The sequence below is a fragment of the Enhydra lutris genome, unplaced genomic scaffold, assembly GCF_002288905.1.
Source record: "Enhydra lutris kenyoni isolate GAN:26980312 unplaced genomic scaffold, ASM228890v2 scaffoldscaffold20, whole genome shotgun sequence".
Lineage (NCBI taxonomy): Eukaryota > Metazoa > Chordata > Mammalia > Carnivora > Mustelidae > Enhydra > Enhydra lutris.
Window position 1 is genome coordinate 23,296,318 of NW_019154104.1, and position 24,636 is coordinate 23,320,953.

At 43.1% G+C, this 24,636-nt stretch overlaps 2 protein-coding genes across 3 annotated transcripts; one reads left to right on the forward strand and one right to left on the reverse strand.

Annotated features, from left to right (window-relative positions):
• Nucleotides 1–1,951: 1,951 nt before the first annotated feature.
• Nucleotides 1,952–5,592, reverse strand: LOC111148562 (GON7, KEOPS complex subunit). 2 transcript variants are annotated; one of them, XR_002640703.1, is made up of 2 exons: nucleotides 5,306–5,592; nucleotides 1,952–2,832 (listed from the first exon to the last, which is right to left on the reverse strand). XR_002640703.1 is itself a non-coding variant. In XM_022505223.1 (2 exons), the coding sequence occupies exons 1-2, from the start codon at nucleotides 5,526–5,528 to the stop codon at nucleotides 2,738–2,740; spliced, it is 303 nt and encodes a 100-aa protein (XP_022360931.1). In that variant the 5' UTR covers nucleotides 5,529–5,569; the 3' UTR covers nucleotides 1,952–2,737. The 2 variants fall into 2 exon arrangements, 1 of the variants encoding a protein (XP_022360931.1); XM_022505223.1 differs by having other exon boundaries at nucleotides 5,321–5,569.
• A 154-nt stretch (nucleotides 5,593–5,746) lies between these two features.
• Nucleotides 5,747–24,356, forward strand: LOC111148760 (ubiquitin protein ligase E3 component n-recognin 7 (putative)). Its single transcript, XM_022505554.1, has 11 exons — nucleotides 5,747–5,940; nucleotides 7,742–7,875; nucleotides 8,282–8,342; nucleotides 9,609–9,704; nucleotides 12,419–12,472; nucleotides 12,691–12,796; nucleotides 14,695–14,903; nucleotides 15,065–15,214; nucleotides 15,746–15,908; nucleotides 17,735–17,796; nucleotides 22,173–24,356. The coding sequence occupies exons 1-11, from the start codon at nucleotides 5,791–5,793 to the stop codon at nucleotides 22,263–22,265; spliced, it is 1,278 nt and encodes a 425-aa protein (XP_022361262.1). The 5' UTR covers nucleotides 5,747–5,790; the 3' UTR covers nucleotides 22,266–24,356.
• The last annotated feature ends 280 nt before the right edge of the window (nucleotides 24,357–24,636 follow it).

The following is a 24,636-nucleotide window of genomic DNA, read 5'->3' on the forward strand; positions in this document are numbered from 1 at the left end:
ATAGGAACTGTTTTAGGGCACCTGGATGACTTAGATCATGTGACTATTGAGTTCAGGATCATGAGTTTGAGCCCCACGTTGTGTGTGGAGGTTACTAAAAAAAAATCATAATAAACTTTTTTTTTAAAAGATTTTATTTATTTATTTGACAGACAGAGATCACAAGTAGGCAGAGAGGCAGGCGGGGCGGGGGGGGGGGAAGCAGGTTCTCCACAGAGCAGGGAGCCCTACATGGGGCTTAATCCCAGGACCCTGGGATCATGATCTGAGCCGAAGGCAGCCACTAAACTGACTGAGCCACCCAGGTGCCCCAAAATAATAAACTTTAAAAAAGAAAAAGAAAATTTAAAAATATATCAACTATTTTAACTATGTTGGCAAGTTGTTTTTTTTAAAGGATTATATGTAGAAAAAGATTATAAGTCAATAGCTGAGTAGAAATGCCAACATTAGAGACATTATCACAAACTAAACAAGGAAATTTCTATTTAGAAAACATTTTCTAGGGGCGCCTGGGTGGTTCAGTCAATTAAGCATCTGCCTTCAGCTCAGGTCACGATCCCGGAGTTCCAGGATCAAGCCCGGAATTGGGCTCTCTGCTCAGCAGAGTCTGCTTCTCCCTCTGCCCCTTATCCCCCTTGTGCTGTCTTTTCCCCTCTCTCAAATAAATAAATTAAATCTTTAAACAAACAAACAAACAAGAAAAAAACCCCAAACGTTTTCTAGCTGCCTTTCCCCCCCCCTATTTGGTATTGCTTTGGTTACATAAATGCGCTTAAGTGGAAGGCTGATGTTCCAAGTGAAATAATACTTTAAAGATATGAAGGGGCACCTGGGTGGCTCAGCGGGTTAAAGCCTTCAGCTCAGGTCATTCATGATCCCAGGGTCCTGGGATTGAGCCCTGCATCGGGATCTCTGCTCAGTGGGGAGACTGCTTCTCCATGCCCCTGCCTCTCTCTCTGCCTACTTGTGATCTCTGTCAAATAAATAAATAAAATCTTAAAAAGATATTAAAAGGTATCTAAATTCAGTTTCCTTAATAGCATGTACCTTCTAAGCTATAGACTTCAGTATGTGTAACTGGGAAAGTACTATGGTAATCTTTTTTATTTTTTGGTAATTTTTTAAAGGTTTTTTTCTTCTTTTTTTAGATTTTATTTATTTGACAGAGAGACACAGTGAGAGAAGGAACACAAGCATGGGGAGTGGGAGAGGGAGAAGCAGGCCTCCTGCAGAGCAGGGAGCCTGATGCGGGGCTTGATCTCAGAACCCTGGGATCATGACCCAAGCCGAAGGCAGATGCTTAACGATTGAGCCACCCAGGCGCCCCAAGGCTTTTCATTTTAAATGTTATTTATTTGTTTGACAAAGAGAGACACAGTGAGAGAGGGAACACAAGCAGAGGAGTGAGAGAGGAGAGGTAGGCTTCCCTCCGAGCAGGGAGCCCGATGCCAGGCTTGATTCCAAGACCCTGGAATCATGACCTGAGCTGAAGACAGACACTTAATGACTGAGCCACCCAGGTGCCTGACAAACACCTATTCTAAGATTCAATTCATTTCAGAAATAAATCATATAATCTGTAAGGTTACTTTTTTTCTTAAAGATTTTATTATTTGCCAGAGATCACAAGCAGGCGGCGGGGTGGGGTGATGGCAGGGGTTGGAAGCAGGCTCCCTGCCGAGCAGAGAGCCCGATGTGGGGCTCCATCCCAAGACCCTGGGATCACGACCTGAGCTGAAGGCAGAGGGCTTAACCCACTGAGCCACCCAGGCACCCCTGTAAGTTTACTTCTAAGATTCTGTAACTATTTGTATTTCCTTACATGCATGCTACTTGATTTCTTTGCATTTTAGCTACATAAATGAATCAGGAAACATGCACAGTAAATAAAAAATGTCTTTGTCCCACTGACAAGCACGAAGGAACACACACACACACACATTTTAGGAATATATATGTATTTTAAAGGATTCAATCCTACTTCGGTAAGCAAAATCAAAGCATGGATACAGGATGAGAAATACCTTAAGTTACAGTCAACACAGATTGTTTAAGTTAAAGACTTACATGTGTGTTTATATACATAACATGTTACAGCATAAAATCACACCCAACTTTGCTCTCTTCAGGTACAAGTTAAATATATATTTGTTGAATGGTATCATCTCTGGAGGTCTGAATATTGGGTGCGAGTGGGGATTCTAGGTTTCCTTGGGTCTCTCTCAAGAGCTCATCTCACTCCTTCAGTACTTCTCTTCCCGTTTTCCTTCTTCTTACCCAGAATTGCCATTCTTAAATTTAATATCCAATTTTCACCACTTGCTCATATCACATGGTTCTTTCGAATGTTATTGTCCAAGAACTGACAGGTATTTTTTATAACAAGCAGAAGCCAAAAGATGTAGACATCACACAATTTCATTCAATGGTTATTTAAAAAGTAGAAAACAATAAAAATTCAGTTGCCAACTTAGAGGATTTTATACATCATTAAGTGTTCTATTTTATTTCCATGGTCTGAAATTTATTTCTCATTCAAGAAAACAGATTCATTTCTAAACATTTATTGTATCTTTCTTTGCTGGAAACAGAAGAAACGTTTTTTTCTTTGACAAGGTTGTCCTAGGGGAATAAAACAAATGCTTTTCCAAATTAGAGCGCAAGTCTTTCCTAAATGTCACTGTGTGGTAATTCAGATATAGTAGCAGCCTTTAAAATTTCATAAAAGCTATTGTTAAGATGGTGGTTTGGGCCGTTTTGCAGATGGTCCATCTGAGTTAGATCTGTTACCAGCGTTATTTTCATCTTCTGCATCATCTTCATCATCACCTTTTAAAATAAATATTTATTGTATGACAATATGTTTGGTGGTTCAAAGAAAGAGACTGCTAAAATGGTTGATAATGATATTTCAACTTTAAGGGTTAATAAAATCATGCATATAACAGATTAAAGTATGTATGGTTAAAAAGATTTCAAGAATTTTGGTGTTTGAAATATTTCTTATCACTTTTTTTGGGAGATAAAATTCGTAGACCATAAAATTCACTCTAAGGTATATGAATTGTACCTCCAAAAAAAGTGATGATAGATTTTAAATTTTAAGGTGTACAATTTATTGATTTGTTGTATATTCCCTAGGTTGAGCAACTGTCACCACTATTTAATTCTAGAACATTTTCATCATCCCAGAAAGAAATCTCACACCCATTAACAACCACTTTCCATTCCCTTTAGCCTTTGGCCACCTCTACTCCACTTTCTACTTCCATAGATTTGTCTATTCTGGACATTTCATATAAATGGAATCATAAAATATGTCGCCTTTTTGTCTGCCTCTCTTCACTCAACATATTTTTAAGGTTCATTCACACTGTAGTGTTTATTGGTACTTCCTTTTTATTGTTAAACAGTACTCCACTGATGGATACATCACATTTTGTTTATCCACATCAGGTGATGGACTTCTGTGCTGTTTCCAATTTTTAGTTATTATAAAACAGTGCTGCTACAAACATTCATGAATAAGCTTTCATGTGAACGTATGTTTCCGGTTCTCTTTGTGCAGAACTAGGAATGGAATGAATGGAATTTCTGGGTCATATAACTTTATGTTTAACTTTTTGAGGAGCTGCCGAACTGTTTTCCAAAGAAGGTATAACATTTCATATTTCCACCAGCATGTATAAGGCCTCCAATTTCTTCACGTCCTAGCCAGCACTTGTCATTGTTCTTTCTGATTACAGCCATCCTAGTGAGCATGATGGGTTTTTTATTGTGGTCTTCATTAGCATTTTTCTGATGGCCAATGACGTTGAACATCTTTTCGTGAGCTTACTGACCATTTGTACATCTCATCTGGAGAAATGTCTATTCAAATCCTTTGCATATTTGATAACTGGATTATTTGTAATCCAATTTCACTACTTAGTACTTTTTTTAGAGTTCTAACACTTTTTTTAGTAATTGTTATAATTTTAAAATTTTGGACATTTGTTGAGATAGAATTCCTATGACACAAAATGTACCATTTCAATCTCTATTACTTTTAACAAAGGAAATTCAAACCTAAGCTTTATGGGGTCTTCATTTAATATACAAAAACATGTTCTCCAATACAAAGATATTAGAGACCTGCCATTAATGGAATAGGTGGCAGTTATTTTTCCAGTAAGTGATGATATTTTAAGAAATGGCTCTAGCTATATTCCAATGACAACACTTTGAACAGATTAGAGAAGTACTTCTGGAGCCAAGAAATAGGACTTCACTTTCAAGGTAGGTGGCAACACCCAATTAACATATTCATGGCACCAATCTATTGTCTGCACTCAGTATAATGGTCTGAGTTCACATTATCTGTAACTGTCAAGATGTAAACAAGATGGAAAAAAAAAGTACAGTACAGTACAGTTTAAGCTCCTCTTTAGAGGCGTTAAGTCCTGACTCAAGAATTTAATTCTTTTTTTTTTTTTTTAAGATTTTATTTATTTATTTGACAGAGAGAGATCACAAGTAGGCAGAGAGGCAGGCAGAGAGAGGAGGAAGCAGGCTCCCCGCTAAGCAGAGAGCCCGATGCGGGGCTCGATCCCAGGACCCCGAGATCATGACCTGAGCCGAAGACAGAGGCTTTAACCCACTGAGCCACCCAGGCGCCCCTCAAGAATTTAATTCTTGGGTTCTTCAGCTCAGGGCAGAAAATGTACCTTACCTTTTTTTGTATTCACCTGAATTTCACATTTCTCCTTTCAAACTGTGCCTTCTAAAATGGGATAGGGGAAGGGAGTCCCTGGGAGTTAGAGCTCCTTAAACTGACGTCTTCAGGACCTATTCTGCGATAGATGGCAGTCTCCCTAACATGTTTGTAATTTCAACCCCAGGAATGCTCATTTTCATCCTTCAACCCCCAACTCAAAAGTCATGCCCCTTCTGAAGTCTGAAGCCTTCCTGGGTCCTCTGAGCGTGCAGTATTTACAGAGGGCCCTGGGGTCATACTTCTAGTCTGTAGTAAGTGTTTGCTTGTCTAACCCCACCAGCCCGAGAGTTCCACAAGGCCAGGAACTGAGCGGCATTCACCTCATTCTTTTTCAAGAGCACAGCCCAGTGCCTGGCAGAGTACTAGGCACTCAGCATGTTTTTTTTTTGTGTGGCATAAATGGAAAGAGTCGCGAAAACGCCTACGTAGAAGCAGCCCAGATAACACTATAACAATTTTTAGTTGGATTCTTGTTCCCTCGAGGCTTTCTCCAAGTCGGCCACTCTCCCCGGGCTCCCCTGCCCCGCCCTCCTGTCGCTCCAGCACCTTCTCAGGGCTCACCGTCCATGGCCTCTTCTGGAGCCGCCGCCTCCTGGTCTTGCGCTTCCTGCTGTACCAGGGGGCCGAAGAGCTCGATCACCAACTCTCTCATCTGGGCCACACCAGCCAACAGGCCCTGGAAAGGGTCCGCGTCGCCCGGCGCCTCACAGGGCACCCGCAGCAGCTGCTGCTGCCCATCCAGCCCGATGTACTCGCCCGACAACTCCATGACGACCGCGGAGCTTCAACAGCAAGAGCCCGGGAAGTACCATCCGGAAGCGGAAGTCAGCACGCGGCGGGCGCAGGCGGGCGCAGGCGGGCCAAGGGAGAGGAGTGACTTCCGTTTGTCGGGAGTCGCTCCTCCTCCTTCCTTCTCTTCCCTTCTTTGGGATTGGCTCTTAGCACTGGGCTCCGCCTCCTCCGGCCACGCCTCCCGCAGCCGCTTTTCCCGCCTCCGCCGGGCCAAGCGGCGGTCCCGCTGACAGTTGAGGATGGCCGGGGCGGAGGGGTCCGCTGGGCGGCAGTCGGAGCTGGAGCCCGTGGTATCGTTGGTCGACGTTCTAGAGGAGGACGAGGAGCTGGAGAACGAGGCGTGCGCCGTACTGGGCGGCAGCGACTCGGAGAAGTGCTCCTACTCGCAGGTGGGCGCGCGGCCCGGGCCTCGCCTCTCCCGGGCTCCCGCCGAACCTCCTGTTCCCGACCCGCCTTGCCCTCTTCCCGCCGTTCGTCGTAGGCTTCCCCGTCCCAGGCCCAGCTGCCCTTAAACCTCAGCCTCCTGGGTCCTCCTTCTTAGCCTGTAGCCAGCAGGGCCCCCCTCCTCCCTCGGTCTTCCTTCGTCCGGTCCCTCGGGATTCTGCAGGCTCCGGCCGTGGGGCCCCTGCTCTTTCCTTCCTCTCCCGTCTCTCCTCGGTGCCTCGGCTGCTTTTCAGAAACCGTCTCCGTGACCTCTCAGATCCCGACATCTTTGTCCTTACTTTTCGCGTCCTAAGAGTGTTTCTTAGGAAGCGAATGGGGAGAGTCAAAGCAGAGTCAAAGGAGAGAGCTCTGGATTTGAAAAAGCTCCCCCTGGGCTGGGTTCCTTGACGGGTAATCCTCTACAATTGAGCTTGACAAGCGCTAGCTCATAGTTTTTTTGGCGAGACGAAGCAAGTACAGTGTCTATTTGCATCCCGCCCCCCGCCCCCCATGGAAACAGACCGGAACCGCGACAGCAGGTGGCACTGGCGAAGGAGGGGAGGAAAGGAGAGGATTTGCTTGAAGGGTAAATTTGGCATTTGGAAGACGTTATGAATCAGGATTTGAGGGGGTGCGTTGCAGTGTTTGGTGACTCGTCCTGTATTTCTAGGTACAAAAATGGAGCAAGGTGGGTAGAAGGAATCTACTCGGGATGAGAATTGGTAGGAAGAAGGAGGTTACCCAGACTCTGGGGGATGCATGGAACATTGGGGGACGAGGCGAGAGACTTGGGGCCGTCGTTATGTGTGCAGACTGAGCTCATAATACCACTTGTCATCGTTGACCGGTTGAGTTTACCCTGCGCAGTGGTTAGATTGTTGAATTAACCTGGTATCTACAGATAGTCCCAGATGTTGGCTGCTATTTTAAAACCTTTGGTCACCATTGAAACAACTTTTTCTCTTTAAGAAAAAAAAAAAAAGGCGTGTGTAAGCCTTTCTAGAAATGTAGTTAACTTTATAAAACAGACTTCTTAAAAATTTTCTTTTTACTATAGTAAAATATGCGGAAAATCACATGAGTCATGTCTATGGGTTGGGGGAAAAAGTGAACATACGTATGTACCTACTAACCGCGGGTCCCCCAGATCAAGAAATAGAACATTAAGGGCATCCTAAAAGCTTCTGTCTCCCTCCTTTCTAGAGGAGGGTAACCACTGTCAAGATTTCTAAAAGTATTGCCTGTTTTTCCTCCCAACTTTTAATTTTGAAAAAATTTAAATCTACAGGTATGTTGAAAGAATAATATTACGAACACCTGTGTATCTCTTACATGTATTCATTTTTGCCACATATGTTTTATCTCTTTTCTATATAATACACTTTTCCCCCCGAATCATTTGAAAATAAGTTGTAGACACAATGACACTCTAAATATTTCAGCATGCACCTCCTAAAGTCAAAAGGATTCTTTTAATGCATTGATTTTCTCTCTGGCAGAGTCACAAGTGTTTTCCAAAATTATAAGTGTGATACTGCTTACATAAACCTGTACATATTCTCCTATATTTTCATGTGTTAAAATGTAGTGCAGACCAGCTTTTTCTTATTTCCAGCTGACTGGGAATTTAAAACTATCATTTTAAGAAAAAATTGTATGAAAATGAGCACCAATATAAGACATATATAATGATTTGAAACATGCAACGGTGTTTTGGTACTTTCTTGTGTAATTATTCTCTCTTTCCATTTTGGGGCTGTCTTTTAGGGCTCAGTAAAGAGACAAGCACTATATGCCTGTAGTACGTGCACCCCAGAGGGAGAAGAACCAGCAGGAATTTGCCTAGCTTGCAGTTACGAATGTCATGGAAGTCATAAACTATTTGAGCTATACACAAAAAGGTAAAGACAGAGATTGGCGCTGAATGCTTTTTAAGTGTTTGAATTCTTTCCCACCTGTACTGTTTTTCTTGTTTTTCCATTTAAAGTAGTTGTGCACTGGTCAAATTTAATGTAATTGTTTAATTGGAGAGAACAGTTTTTCCATAGGGCCTTTTAAAGTATAATTACTGTATAAACTCAAACTGTCCTCCTTCCTCTGCCATTGTTTTACTTGTCTGTTTGTGTATGTGTGATATAAATATTTGTCTCTGTGCATGTTTATTTTATTGTTATATGCTTGGAGAAATTTTAAATTGGATACATGAACAACAACCAAGATCACTTTTTGGGCTGTGGTATTAATTTAAAGAGTAACTCATTAGATTTAAAAGAAAAATTAAAAGCGGTTTTTCCTCATTTTTTCCAGAAACTTTCGTTGTGATTGTGGGAACAGCAAGTTTAAAAATTTGGAATGCAAATTATTTCCTGTAAGTAAGCACTGTAACTAAAAATGCATTGAAAATAGCTGAGACTGATACTTGTGAGAGTGGATTAAAACTATGCATTTTCCAAAAAGGAAGTTGTTTTTTTTTTTTAAAGATTTTATTTATTTATTTGACAGATAGAGATCACAAGTAGGCAGAGAGGCAGGCAGAGAGAGAGAGAGGAGGAAGCAGGCTCCCTGCCGAGCAGAGAGCCCGATGCAGGACTCGATGCCAGGACCCTGGGATCATGACCTGAGCCAAAGGCAGAGGCTTTAACTCACTGAGCCACGCAGGTGCCCCCAAAAAGGAAGTTCTTATGCTTATTCTTTGCAAATAGGCAAATCAGTATTAGACTGTATTCCATTTTTTATTTTGTTGGAAAACTAACCTGTTTAGAGCCTATATTACAGATTGTAATTAATATGAAATATTTTGGTGGAGATGTTCTTTGAAGTAACTCAGGTTTGATTATGTTGGTTGTGCTCATGGTTTAAGGCTTTTAAAGCAAAGGGTATGACTTTAAAAACAATAAAAAACTTGCTCGTAATGAATGTGAGCTAGATGCACACAGGAGTTTTTCACTGCTTTTTTGCTAATTATACGGTAACGTTTACTAAAGTAACAAAAGCTAAGTAGAAAGGGATTTTACACTGTCCAGTCATAATTACTATTCCGTTATAATTACTATTTCCCTCCTTTCAAGGTTATTTTTAGACAGTTTCCTTGCCTGCTTTTTTACCTTCCAGTAACCTGGGAGCTTTGGCAATCACAGCTGGGCATTAAGAAATACTTTGAAAATCTAGGCCAGTGTTCATTTACATGGGTCGATCATTAATATTTATAATTAACTTTTACCAGCATTTTGTTATGGACATATTTGGTTTCCCCCCAATTACTGCAAAGAGGGTACAAAAATTTAATTTTATTTATTCTCTGTGTCTTGGAAAAAGTACCCTTTTAATAGGAGTGAATTCTTTTTCTTGGTACTTTGAAAGTTAAAGACCAACTTTTGGTGAGGAAGTTATTTAATGTAGAAGTTGATTGAATGCATGGACTTCATGCAATAGGAAATTTATGATATTTATGACATTATATTCATGTTATTTATCATGCCTTACTCTATTACACTGATGATATATTATAAATATAATGTATTATATGTCATATATATGATATTTGTATGGCATATATGATAATTTATACTTTCATGATACCTGAAATTATAGTCAAAATTAGACCACATTTTATATTGAAATTAATCTCTTTCAGGACAAAGCAAAGATAAATCCTGGCAATAAATACAATGACAACTTTTTTGGATTGTACTGCATTTGTAAGAGACCTTATCCTGATCCTGATGATGAGGTAAGAGAATTAGAGGTTACTTGGAGGTTAATACCTCTAGCCTTCACTCCTCAGCCTGTTGTCCAGTCTGGATCTCTGGAGCTGTTAAGAGGGGATTTGAGGATTATGAGAGGATTCTATGTTTATCCTTTAAAAGGAGTCTGGGCTGGAGCTGTAACTGGTACAGATCTCGACTATTCTCACTCTACACCATGAAAGTGAAATACTGTACAGGACTTTCTCAAGGCCGGCACTTTCTTCCTTCCTCTCTCTCGTTGCTCGCCTGCTCTGCTCCCCCAAACATTGTCCAAAAAATGATCTTCAACTTCTTGCTTCCCTGAAAGAAAAGAAATGGGGTATACAGACTGAATCCTCTTAAAGATTTCAATATATACAAAATTTTTTAATTTTTTAATTAATTTTATTTTTTAAAGATTCTATTTATTTATTTGATAGAGAGATCACAAGTAGGCAGAGCAGCAGTCAGAGAGAGAGGGGGAAGCAGGCTCCCTGCTGAGCAGAGAGCCCGATGTGGGGCTAGATCCCAGGACCCTGAGATCACGACCTGAGCCGAAGGCAGAGGCTTAACCCATTGAGTCACCCAGGCGCCGAAAACGTTTAAAATTTTTAAAAAAGTATACACAGAATTTAGAAAGAGTTGTTCTTCTTCCTCACTCCATCTTCTTACTTCCTAGATATAACCCGTGTTAACACTTTTTGGGGGATATGTTTTTAGACCTCTTTCTCTGCCCATGTAAGTGGGTGTGTGTTTCAATGTGTAGTTTCCTTTTAACAAAAGTGAAAATTCAGTACATTCACTTGTGCAGCTTTTCTCACTTATCAGTATATCACAGACCTCTTTCCACACGACACCGCACAAATCCACCTTGCTCCCAGGTCACTTCATAACATGACCTGCTGTAAGTTAGTGACCTGGGTGTCCTGTCGCAGACTGCTGCTGTCTCATTTCTCGGCATTGTAAAGAAAGCTGCGGTGAACATCCCTATGCAGTAATATGACTGAGTGTATTCCTGCGAGCATTAATGGATACCTAGAGGGAGAACCAGAGAGACTTAGGATACTTATATTTCCTGCAAAAAGAGTTCAGTCGCAAATAGTAGATGGTAGTGTGTTTTTCCCTATACTCTTGTTAGGCCTACATACTTGCAGTCTTTTTACATTTTGCCATGTTGATAGGTGAAGAGCAGTATCTTTTAAAGATTTCCTTTCCCTGATCATGAGTGACATTATGCATCCTACATGAGCTTATTAAATATTTGTAATAAGCTATCTGAATTGTCTGTTCATAGTCTTGGCCCATATTTTGACTGGCTTTTGTTTGTGTATTTACTGATTTGAAGAAGTGCTTTTATGTTTAGAGAAATTAGCCTTTTGCCCTCTTGCTTTCTAGTTGTCTTGGAACTGTAATTATTGAACCAAATTATGTAGAGGAACAAGTTGAAGATATCTTTGAGTTAACAAAGATAAAACCTTAAAACTGGGGCACCTGGGTGGCTCAGTTGTTGGGTGGCTGCCTTCGGCTCAGGTCATGGTCCCAGGGTTCTGGGATCGAGCCCCACATTGGGCTCCCTGCTCAGTGGGAAGCCTGCTTCTCCCTCTCCCACTCCACCTGCTTGTTCCCACTCTTGCTGTGTCTCTCTCTGTCAAATAAATAAATAAATCTTAAAAAAAAAAACAAACCTTAAAACTGGATATTTTAAGTTATGGGGTAAAGTGTTATGACACTGTTAAAAGACAGAAATAAGATGCTGAATAAATTGAACAAGGCAGAAAAAGGAATAAAACATATATATATATATATATATATATATATATATATATATATATATAGTGTGTGTGTGTGTGCGTGTGTGTGTGTGTGTGTGTGTAGGTCTATGTATGGGCATATATAAAGATACATACGCTTTTTCCCCCTTTAAGAAGTTATAATAGGGAAAAGACAGAACAACATTGGGGTATTAATCAGTAGACATGAAAGTCTGGGAATGAAAGGAAAACCACTCCAAAAGAGTCTGTGCCCTTTGGTATATTGTTTTCCTAGGTCCAGAATTTAATTACTTAATTATTTAACTAATTCAAGTTAGGGAAATTATTGCTGTCCATATTATCAAAAGACTGTTTATGATATTTACTTTCCAGTTTAAGTAAAATGAAAGGGTTGAAGAATGTGGGGTTGCCACATTCTGCATTGGTCAAGTTGTCTTACCTCCCTGGGCCTTGGTTTATGGATAAAATAAAGATGCCAAGTAACCAAAGTGAATTTTTTTTTAAAAAAGATTTTATTTATTTATTTGACAGACAGAGATCATAAGTAGGCAGAGAGGCAGGCAGAGAGAGGAAGGAAAGCAGAATCCCTGCCGAGCAGAGAGCCCGATGCGGGGCTCGATCCTTGGACCCCAGGATCATCGCCTGAGCCGAAGGCAGAGGCTTAACCCACTGAGCCACCCAGGCGCCCTCCAAAGTGAATTTTTGATGGTTGCTTCCAAAGTGCTCACCTCAATGTGTCCCTTCTGCAAACCAGTTCCTGGAGAGTGAGCTTCTCTGGCCCCGTGACCCGCTCCTTCTCCCTGTGCCCTTGACTGTTGGCACGTGGAGAGCAGTCTCACAGAATCAGCAGAGAATTATTTAGTATCTGCTTCTACTGTTTGCCAGATTGACTTCTGTGTCCCCGAATTCACTGTACTCATTAACATGCGAACTGCTTTCCACGTTAGATTCCGGATGAGATGATCCAGTGTGTGGTCTGCGAGGACTGGTTCCACGGGAGGGTAAGGAAAGCTTTGACCTTTTAAAGCCCTCGTCCTCACGAAAAGAGAAAAGAGGTTTTCTTTTTGAATGGCATTATCTTTTACCTTATGATTACTCTTCTAAAAATAAACTATAAAGATAGGATCGGTGCTGTATTGCGGTATTTGTTTATTACATAATGAGGATTTGGGGCAGCTTGGAGACCACAAGCAAAATCCTCGGTTTCCTGTATTCACAGCATCTTGGTGCTGTTCCCCCTGAGAGCGGCGACTTCCAGGAGATGGTGTGCCAGGCTTGTATGAAGCGCTGCTCCTTCCTGTGGGCTTACGCTGCGCAACTGGCGGGTACGTGTCTCTGGTATCGGGGTGCCCCAAACCCGGGTTCGTGACATTTCTGTGTTCAGTCCAGAATTTTTAGCAACTGTTTTTTTTTTTTTTTTTTTTTCTAAATTTAAATTCAATGCATTAACTTACAGTGTATTATTAGTTTCAGAGGTAGAGGTCAGGGATTCATCAGCCTTATATAACACCCAGTCCTCATTCCATTCCGTGCCCTCTTTCATGCCCGTCACCCAGTTTCCCATCCCCCTCCCCTCCAGCAACTCTCAGTCTGTTTCCTATGGTCAAGGGTCTTTTAGCAACTGTTTTTAAGTTGGAGGAGACAGAATCAGGGAAAATGGAAGAGGAAGTTCTTGAATGGGACTTTGAAAAATAAATAGAACCAAAATAAATTGTTCTTAAATGGAAGACATGCTATTGGTTGGGAGGTGTGGGGTGTAATTTGCTACCCAGTGCTTATATTATATTATATTATATTATATTATGTATATACTATAGAAATTGGCCTGAAACAGCTAATCAACAATGAATGGTCTTGAGGCATTAGGTATTTTATTTTACTGATAATGCAATGTGTTAATTAATTTATTTTTAGAGTGGCAGTTACTCATAGTGTTTGCTGCTCTGACCTCATAATGTCTTATCCTTCTCACCTTTAGGGAACATTTTACCATATGAACCACAAACAGCATAGCCATACCTAAAATCTAACCCTACTCTTTTGATTTGTCTCAAAGTTCTTTTTTTTTTTTTAAGATTTTATTTATTCATTTATCAGAGAAAGAGAGAGAGAGAGTAAAAGCAGCGGGGAGCGGCAGGCAGAGGGAGAAGCACGCTCCCTGCTGAGCAAGGAGCCTGATTCGGGGCTCCATTCCAGGACCCTGGGATCATGACCTGAGCCGGAGGCAGAGGCTTTAATCCACTGAGCCACCCAGGCACTCCAGTGACTGACATTTTAATTTTTAATTTTTGTTTATTTTTAAAGGTTTATTTATTTGTGAGAGAGAAACCAAGATCTCAACAGACATAGCAAGAGAGAACATGAGTGGGGAGGAGAGGGAGAAGCAGGCTTCCCGCCGAGCAGGGAGCCCAGTGGGGGGCTCAATCCAGGACCTTCAGATCATGACCTGAGCCAAAGGCAGGCACCTAACCAGTAAACCACACAGGTGTCCCAAAGATGTATTTATTTAATCTCTGCACTCAGTGTGGGGCTCAAACTCATGACCATAAGATCGAGTTGCATGTTCTTCCAGCTGAGCCAGTCAGCTGCCCTGTGATTGACTTTTTTTTTTTTTTAAGATTTTTTTTTTTTTTTTAAAGATTTTATTTATTTATTTGACAGAGAGAGATCACAAGTAGATGGAGAGGCAGGCAGAGAGAGAGAGAGAGAGAGAGAGAGAGGGAAGCAGGCTCCCCGCTGAGCAGAGAGCCCGATGCGGGACTCGATCCCAGGACCCTGAGATCATGACCTGAGCCGAAGGCAGCGGCTTAACCCACTGAGCCACCCAGGCGCCCCTTTTTTTTTTAAGATTTTATTTGTCAGAGAAAGAGAGAGAGCACAAGCAGGGAGAGTGGCAGGAAGAGGGAGAAGCAGGCTTCCCGCTGAGTAAGAAGCTCCCCAATGTGGGACTCAGTCCCAGGACCCTGGGATCATGACATGAGCCAAAGTCAGACTGAGCCATCCAGCGTCCTGTGACTGACATTTTTAAATGAACGGTTCAATTACTTGAACTCTGGATTAGGTAGACATAACCTAAAAAAGAGTTGATGATTCCTTTCTCTTTATTCCAAAGAATAAGGTTGACTCTCTTTTTCCAGATTCTGAAATTTTTTATAATCAGACTAAGTGATTTCACTGTTTAATAATCTGGATATGTGTGTGTTTCTTTTCAATGAACCCGCAGTCACCAAAGTATCCACAGAGGATGACGGGTTGGTGCTGAATGTTGATGGAACAGGTGATCAGGAAGTCATCAAACCCGAAAATGGAGGTCATCAAGATAGTAGCCTCAGAGAGGATGTTCCCGAATATGGAAAAGATGCGGTCCAGGAAGTCAAAGCAGAGCAGACTAATGAACCATGTGCCAGCTCTAGTTCTGAATCTGATCTCCAGGTAACATAGGAAGTCTGAGCCATAAAAGAAATAAAGCGTAAGCAAAATTAATTCTGGAAGCTCCGAAGGATTTCATGCCTAAAGAAATTCCTCTCTATAGCCTAAGCTCTGGAAACTGTGATAGTGTAAAAAACACACTTCAAAATTTCATATCATTTCAGACAGGGTTTAAGAATCAGCATCTCAACTCGGAATCACAGTCTGGCTGCAGACTTCAAGAGCTTAATGCTAAGCGGTTTGTAAAGAAGGACACCGCCACCTATTGGCCTGTTTACTGGCGCAGCAAGTTATGTACCTGCAAAGACTGCATGGTGAGTTCGGGGTCAAGGTCACCGTTATGTTACTGTGTTTGTTATGGACCGATGCCACAAATAGGGCCATCTGGAAAATATATTTATGAAACTGTTGCTAGGACTGTAAAGAACTCTGAAATATTTTATATTAAGCAAATTTATGTAATGCTACTTGTTGTCTGACTGCTTGTGGGAGAAATTAGGAATTATGTAGTACTTCTTATTCACTTATCTTCATTTCAGTGGAAAATAGAAGTTCTTCTCTTTTTTATATCGTAGAATTTGCTTGGAAATAAAAATATCCATGAAAGTTACATTAAGTCCGTCGTTTTTAAATAAAGACCCTGCAACACCTACTGGGAAGTTGGGAGATTCCTGAGAGAGATTTGGGCAGGAAAAATAAATCACTCAAGTGTTTCTATACTAAAGGCTCAAGATTTTCTGGCAGTTGACCCGAAAACATTAAATAAATTTGTAGTGATTCTCATGAAGTTGACTTTCTGAGAATAACATACAGTTCTAATGGGAAACTGGTTTTATTTTTTGAAGAAAATGTATGGCGAGCTAGATGTCCTGTTCCTGACAGATGAATATGACACAGTTCTGGCTTATGAAAACAAGGGCAAGGTCGACCAGGCAGCTGACAGGAGAGACCCTTTAATGGACACCCTTAACAGCATGGACAGAGTCCAGCAAGTGGAACTCATTTGTGGTAAATGCTGTTTGAACAAAAATTCACAAAGCTCATTAAGGTTTCCTTAAGTCTTAAAATATGTTTAGTGAACAGTTAATTGTCGTTTTCACTTAATACAAACAAGGTTTGAAATTGGAATTATAAAGTAGCTTTCAATTACGCTTGCCTGATTGTAGCGTTGCTGGGTACGCAGTGGTTGTTACCACTGTCAGAATTATGTGCCAGAAGCGTTAGGTGCTTAGAACCCTTAACGTGTGCTTTTTGGATTCATGGTAGATGTATGAGTAAGGAATAATAGAAAAGCAGTATCTTTCTCCATCCGCTGAAATGGTTTGCATTGAACATTACCCGTCCTCCAGGAAGCCCCCAGAGGGGGAAATACCCCAGCCCTTGCTGGCAGACCTTTACAGATGGTCCCCCAGTGTGCCCAGCTGATTTTGGTCATTTCCATCCTGGTGTCTGCTCGGGTACCACCCCTTCAGAGGCAGTCATCATTTCTGTCTTTCGTTTTTAAATGTTTGATGAATTTCCTTTGCCTCTGGTAGACTAAAAGCTTTTCAAGGATGGAGGCTGCATCTGAAAGATTTCTGTGGCCCTCAGGGGGGCCTCATACATAACAGAAACTATTAAGTGAGTGAGTGAGTCTTAAAACCTAAAGTTTGACAAGCCCAAGATTATTTCAACTACTAGGATTCCAGAGAGATAGGAAGCCCTTTAAAAAATTCTTAGCTGACAGGGGGTCTGGCGGCTCAGTTGTTAAGTGTCTGCCTTTAGCTCAGGTCATGATCTCAGGGTCCTGGGATCAAGCCCCACATCGGGCTCCCTGCTTGGCGGAAAGCCTGCTTCTCCCTCTTCCACTCCTGCTGGTTGTGTCCTCTCTCTCTCTCTCTTTGTGTCTCTCTCTGTCAAGTAAATAAATAAAATCTTAAAAAAAAAAAAAAAAAATCTTAGCTGGGGCACCTGGGCGGCTCAGTGGGTTAAGAGTCTCCCCTTGGGGGGCGCCTGGGTGGCTCAGTGGGTTAAGCCGCTGCCTTCGGCTCAGGTCATGATCTCAGAGTCCTGGGATTGAGCCCCACATTGGGCTCTCTGTTCAGCAGGGAGCCTGCTTCCTCCTCTCTCTCTCCCTGCCTCTCTGCCTGCTTGTGATCTCTCTCTGTCAAATAAATAAATAAAATCTTTAAAAAAAAAAAAAAAAAAAAAGAGTCTCCCCTTGGCTCAGGTCATGATCCTGGAGTTCCAGAATCGAGCCCTGCATCCTGCTCCCTGCTCAGCGGGGGAGTCTGCTTCTCCCTCTGCCCCTTACCCTGCTTGTGTTCTCTCTCTCTCTCTCTCTCAAAATAAGTAAGTAATCTTTTAAAAATTAAAAAAATAACTTAATCTTTTTGGACCTGAGGTTTTATTTTTGTTTTTTTTGTTGTTGTTGTTGTTGTTGGTTGGTTTGTTTTTTAAAGAAGTAGGGTCCTTGATATCAAAATGAAAGAACTCAGGAGAAATTGGGACAAGTTTCTTATTTATTTGTTTATTTACTTATTTATTTAGAGAGAGAGCATGAGCAAGAGGGGCAGAAGGAGAGAATCTCAAGCGGACTCTGTGCTGAGCACAGAGCCCGACGTGGGGCTCAATCCCATGACCCTGAGATCACGACCTGAGCCGAAACCAAGAGTCAGAAGCTCAACCAACTGTGCCACCCAGGCGCCCCATAGGAGCAAGTTTCAATGCACGTTTCACTTAGAGAAAAATTTAAACTATTAACATACTCAAATGTTAGTGGGAAAGAAGTACTTTGTTTCTAAAAGCACATGACTTGTCTCATGTTTACTATCTCTTTTACTGTTTTGATTTAGAATACAATGACTTGAAGACCGAACTTAAAGACTATCTCAAGAGATTTGCTGATGAAGGCACGGTATGTGAGTTAAAGGACTTTAATCATAGCCCTGTATGTTCTGAATAAACTGTTTATTTTCTTGGAGGAAGAAATGACCACGTATGTTAAACTGGAAACTTGGGAGGTGAATGCAGGCAGAGCTAAGCGAAATCAGTGAGAGGTGGGGAAAGTAGGGCCTGGCCATGCTGGGAGTCCTTCCCAGCCCTGGGCTGTCAGGAGTGAGGGGCAGAGCAGCCATACAGGGTCTGGAGAGAGTTCATGTAGCCAGAGAAGGCCAGGACGTGAGCCATCCTGATTCTGCCCATCCTGACCTTCAAGTGGAGATCCTTGGAGGAGGAAGGAAAAATGACTAGGCAAGGAAAAACTAATGCCAGACCCCTCTTTTTGGATTTTTTGATTCTATAGTTTAGAATAAAAGAACTTCACAATTGGGGCTAAAACATTTTTCTTGCTCATGAGAGTCTATATGCTTTTAAGGGTGACACTGATTCTAAAATGTGGGATCCTCAAAACAGTCTTGCAGGTGAATTTACAAGGACTTCCTAGCTCTTTACTGTTCATACATTTGTGACAGAATGTTCTTCTGAAATACTTTTCTGGCCTCCACAGGCAGATAGAAACAAAATTTAACTTTTCTTTTGTCCTTATGGACGGTTTGCTCTGCTGTGCGCAGACAGAAATCAAACCAGGTGTGTCCGGCGGCTGCTGGGGAAGTGCGCTGAGACTTGGTCCCTTGGAAGGAGTCTTTGCTAGCCTGCTTGAAGCCACTTTCTCCTCGCTCATAAATGTGGCAAGAGCTTGGAGCTGCCTGCAGATCTGGACAGGGTCGCAGCGCTGCCTTTCTGCATAATGAGTTGTAAAGTCAGAAATTAAGAGTTTTCTATTTAGTAGGCGTCTCATTTTTTAGAGAATGTTCCTCGTTCTCAGCCTCCCGCCTCTCAGCAGTACTTGAACTGCAGTCATTCCTGTTCCTCTGGTTAACGTAGACTCCGCTTCTTTCTCGCTAGACCTGAGAATGTTCGCAGGACGCCTGGGTGCCTCGGTCAGTTAAGCATCTGACTGGATCTTGGTGCAGGTCTTAATGTCGGCGTCATGAGTTCAGCCCCCACTTTGGGCTCCACGTTGGGCTCCATGCTGGGCGAGGAGCCTGCTTAAAAAAATAAAAACTAAGAATGTTCACAGGTATAACTGTTTAAACCTTGGCACTGTTGTTTTTTTTTTTACTGAAGTGTAGTTAACACACAATTTTATATTGGTTTCAGGTGTCTTAACCTCTGCAGTATTCATGGGCATTTGAGGTCTTTCGTATGTGTCAGAGCATGTGTGTTTTTTTGTTTTTTTTTTTGTTTTTAAAGATTTATTTATTTATTTATTTGACAGAGATCACAAGCAGGCAGAGAGAGAGAGGAGGAAGCAGGCTCCCCACGGAGCAGAGAGCCCAATGCGGGGCTCGATCCCAGGACCCTGGGATCATGACCTGAGCCGAAGGCAGAGGCTTTAACCCACTGAGCCACCCAGGCGCCCCAGCATGTGTGTTCTTGACTCTTATCTTGTACCTTCTGCTTTTGTGCAGTTTGTGGTCACAAGGCCCTTTATTGATTTTACTACACACGCTTGAAATCATGTAAAAGAAAGGACAAGCAATTTTATTCAAGGTTTTCTCCTGTGTCCTCAGTATATGGATCTTTGTCATCACTAGAGCTGCTTTTTATGAGTCTAAGATAATTTTTTTTGTATCTGATGTGATGATTTAAGAGGACAATATATTTTTTAATTGTTTGTTCCATGACATGGGTAACTAGACCTTTACAAAAACAAATAAGAACCTTAAGCCGCAGTAAGGTTCCTCTGCTTTGGCTGTATTTGTCCTGATACGTTGTAGATGTTCTCAGATGAGGGACTGCCTTTTATTTTATGTTTGTGTTTGACTATAAAAGAAAGAATCCTTAGAAACTATAAAATGTCTGAGACAAATTGGTGAAATGATTTATGATTGATCCCCAGTATTTATTCTTTTTTTTTTTTTTTTTTTAAAGATTTTATTTATTTATTTGGCAGAGAGAGATCACAAGTAGATGGAGAGGCAGGCAGAGAGAGAGAGAGGGAAGCAGGATCTCTGCCGAGCAGAGAACCCGATGCGGGACTCGATCCCAGTACCCCGAGATCACGACCTGAGCCAAAGGCAGCGGCCTAACCCACTGAGCCACCCAGGCGCCCCCCAGTATTTATTCTTCAACATTTCTACTCTGCATGTTGGCTGTGACCGTTTGAGGGTCTAGAAGCTTAAAATTGCGCACTCTAATTTTCATGCTTTTAGGTCACCTCTCCTAACCTTCTTGAAGGAAAATTGCTTTTCTTTTATTGCCTTTCGGTATTTAGTGTTGGTGATCCGGTGTAGAGACAGTTCCTTCAAACTGGAATTTCCAAGTGTCCTGTATATTAGCATTTTATAAGTGTGAAGTTCCAAGCCATTTAGCAAATAGAGTAGAGCTTTGAGCTTCAGCTTCTCGAGTGGATCGGCCACCTAGAGCCTGCATCTGTTAGGGGCTCTGATTCTTTGCTGGGTGACCAGCTGTCTCAACATTGGTGCTTGTGAAGCTGGCATATCAGTTACCGGTCTGTGTTGTTCTTCCACTTAGAGGATTAATAAGTATCTTACCCCAAGGAAGGCATCAAGTTGGCATGGCTGCCTGTGGATGTTTGCAGCACCTACCCTGGGGAGTAAGGGGGAGAGTTTCACTTTATATGCAAATATTTATCCATTTTCTTACTTTTTCCCCTCTCTACCTCTTGCTCACCTGCATTCCCCGGGCTGGCTTTTTCTCTTTCCCTCCCTCTTCTGCCCCACCTTCATTCTTTCATAACAGTAAGAATATGTTACCTTTGTAATGAAAAACTAAATTCCTGGGGTGCCTGGGTGGCTTAGTGGGTTAAGCCTCTGCTTTTGGCTCAGGTCATGATCCCAGGATCCTGGGATCCAGTCCCGCATCAGGCTCTCTGCTCAGCAGGGGGCCGACTTCCCCCTCTCTGCCTCTGCCTGTCACTCTGCCTACTTGTGATCTCTCTCTCTGTCAAGTAAATAAATAAAATCTTAAAAAAAAAAAAAAAACCTAAACTAAATTTCCAAACCTATCTGTTTTGATGGACTTCGGGTGGCAGTTAGGTCAGAGCAGCTGGAGGTCAGATCAGCTGGCTAGACATTCTTGGGGTGAACAAGGACTCCTTCAAGGTTGTCCCACTTTCCTTTTCATCCATATTGTTCCTTTGCCTTATTTTCTTATTTCTAATATTTTATTTTGCTAATATCATAAACACCTTTGTATGATGCTCTAATAATCCTTTTTCCAGTGAAATGGAAGATGAGTTTCTCATTGCATGAAATGGATAGCCCATTTCCTAAGATAGCGCTTCTTTATTTTTTGTCAATTATTCTTTTCATGTAGCAAACATTCCTGACTTTGGACTCATGGTGAGGGCAGAGTTTTTTCCAGTAAAGAAGAAAATACAAATCTCAAAGCAAAACAGACTTTGTTTTCTTTGGGTACTCACACAAGCTCGAAGGACATTCCCAAGAAACTGGTGTGGTCATGAGAGAAGGCGGTGGTCTTGGGAGACCTCCGGGGTGCTCAGTTGTGTGCTGACTCTGCCAGTTTCTTTTCAACTAATGGTTTTTTTTTTTTTTTTTTTTTAAGATTTTATTTATTAGAGAGAGAGGGAGCACGAGCAGGGGGAGGGACAAAGGGAGAGGCCGAAGCAGGCTCCCCTCTGAGCAGGGAACCCAGTGCGGGGGCTGGATCCCAGGACTCTGGGATCATGACCTGAGCCAAAGGCAGACGCTTAACAACTGAGCCATCCAGGCACCGGCAGCTACGGTTTATTAAGAACTTGGGGCACCTGGGTAGCTCAGTGGGTTAAAGCCTCTGCTTTCCGCTCAGGTCGTGATCTCAGGGTCTTGGAATCGAGCCCCACATCGGGCTCTCTGCTCAGCAGGGAGCCTGCTTCCCCCTCTTTCTCTGACTGCTTCTCTGCCTACTTGTGATCTCTCTGTCAAATAAATAAATAAAATCTTTAAAAAAAAAAAAAAAAAAAAGAACTTACTCTGTGCCTGGCTGTGTTTCACAGGATTGAACCTGATCTGCTCCTCGAGTGGCGCTGTGAGATAGGTGCAGCTTCTCTCCCGTTCCGTGTGATGAACCCCGGGTAGGGACTTGCCCTGCTCTTCTTCTTAGCTGTGTGACCGTGACCAGGCCCACGCCTCTGAGATGGAGCCCGTGGAATCAATTCCACATTAAAAGCATTCTTAGCAGCAGGATCTTTCGCCTGTGAATATCGTGACCGGTTACTGCCCTTCCGGAATGCACAGCCCCTTCCTAAGCCGTGTTTTTCATCAACAGGTGGTCAAGAGGGAGGACATCCAGCAGTTTTTCGAAGAATTCCAGTCCAAGAAGAGGAGACGAGTGGACGGCATGCAGTATTACTGTAGCTAGAGCGGAGGCCGCCGCGGAGGCCACTTATGGTGCCCGGAATAAAAGAGGCGTATCTCACACCTGGTCCTGTCTCGGCCTCGCGCTCTCTCCCCTCCCTAAGCACAGCAGCCACAGCGTGGGTGCCGATCACCCGGCCGGCCCCCTCCGCCTCCGCCCAGCGAGGCTCGGCGCGCAAACCGCAGGCCCACCACCCGACCACCGAGTAACCCCCAGGTTATTTGCTTCTGAGTTTTAAGGAGTTTGATTTGGTTTTGAGAAAGTAAACTGGTTTCTTTGCTAATGATATTTTCTTTAACTCCTGAACGTATCTCCCCTGCCGCAGAGCTGTTGTCTCCAGGGACCTGCTCTGCGGGGCACGGCAGGAGCCTTCTTCCGGTCTGCCAGAGCCCCACTAGGTCCCTCACCGCTCTGATCGTGGTGCCTTGGGTCAGCGCTTCCTCAGGCCCGGTCTCCTCTCCCCCATCCCTGCGTTCTCTGGCGTGCTCACTGCAGAGAGGCGTCCCAAAACTTGCTTCAGGCCGGGCCGAGGGCCGATGGTTTTCTGGGCTGGATGTTGTCGCAGGCAGGGAGGTGGGCTGAGGCCAGGATCGAGGAAGCCAACCTTCGTTACGATCTTTACTAATAAATTTCACGTGAAAATTTCGTTCATGATTCTCTTGGCACTAGAATATTAGCATTTCCGTACTGTAGTGCTCACAGGGCTTCCTGGAGAAAACTCGCCAGTGTACTAGTCCCTTTTCTGCTGCCTAGAAAACAGACCGGGTACTACCCTGTGAAATCTTGGTGGTTTACAGAGTCCTCTGGATTTCTTTATATTATCAGGGATATTCATAAGCATATAGTAAAAACGGACCTATTTTGATATTATTCTGTTATGGAAATGTTCTTAGAACCCCAGTAAATTATTATTTTTCCCCTAAAATCTGTGTTGAAGAGAAAAGATACTGGTTTAGCTTCCTTGTAGTAAGCAGGGCAGTGAGTATCCTGTTTTGGAAGAGGCAAACGTGTGTGAGAGATTCCCACCTAGGCCCTAGGCTGCACGAATGATGAGCTTTATGTAAATAAAAGTTAACGTCCACAGCTGGTTCTCTAATGACCATGAGATCTTCTTTTGAAGAACCTTCTGGACAGTTGTATAAAACCCCATATTTGAGGGGAAGTCCTTTTGGTTGGTATGAAAGCGCTTTATGGCCCTGAGTCCATGTGGAAAACACCTTTGATAAACACAGAGCCTCGGTTGCTCTCCCTCGGGAGCGACATGGTCTCTGCTGACAAGAGGTGACACACTTTAAGGTATGTGACTCTAAGCCTCAGAGGCTTCGGGGCCACAAGGGAGCATTGATTTCCTTCTGTGTGTCCAGCCATGGCCAATACCAGTCCCTGGATGAGATGAACTCAGCCTAGAGAACATCGGGGCCTCAAAGCAATGGTCCAACCCCTGGTTTTCTGCCTCAAGACTCCTAATTCCAGATCCCCATGAGGAGTGGTGTGTGGAGCTCAGGGAGCCTGTGGCCACGGGACATGCTTGTGTGCCCTGCGCTGTTCTTGTAGAGAGGCTAGGTTGCCAGGCTCGGGGCATCTCTGAGATGGTGGACAGCTGGGGACCCTCATCTGAGTCTGAGGACTTGCACCTGTCCCATGCAGGCTCGCGCCTGGACGCTGCAGTGGCCAGCAGGGTCTCCGCCTGCCCGGCGTCGGCTCTGTTGGCCACGAGGTTCCTGGCCCCCCAGGACTGCCACGGAGGCCACGTGTTCCCGGCCGGCACAAAGTACACTCCTCCCGGGGCTGAAGGGCTCCTCCAGAAAGGTACTGACCCTTCTTTTACATTAACCAGAAAACCTCTTTTTTTAAACCTATGTTCACAACTAGTTTTCTTACTGACCGCGACGGACTGTCTCTTCTTGTGGAGACGGATTTTGGCCAGCGTGTGGCAGTTAACATAAATGCATGTTTTATGCAAGACAAGAATGTGGTATTAGTTGCTTTTAAGGAACTCTGGCATTGTATGTGCGTTTTTGTAGAATTGTTACTGGACTTAAAATGACATACTTCGATCAGGTTTCTGTAAAGTTTAAATAAAACCGGTTCAACAAAATAATGGCGTTACAGGTGGTTCTTAGTCCTATTTAAATGTGCCCTCCCCTGCGGTTATAAGGGAAATGAACGGAGTGTGAATCTAGCAGCCATTCCCGCCCTAGCTGGCGTCCTGCTCAGGCAGAGGGACTGGGAAATTTCTCTCCTGCTGTTCTAGATGTGGCCTGAGCTGAGGTCTGCCAGCAGGGGCCCCCGCTGGCTTTAGAACCCCTCCTGTGAGGGGTGTCCCTGATTCCTGTTGGGGCCTCAATGAGCAGGAGGACGAAGGAAAGGGCTT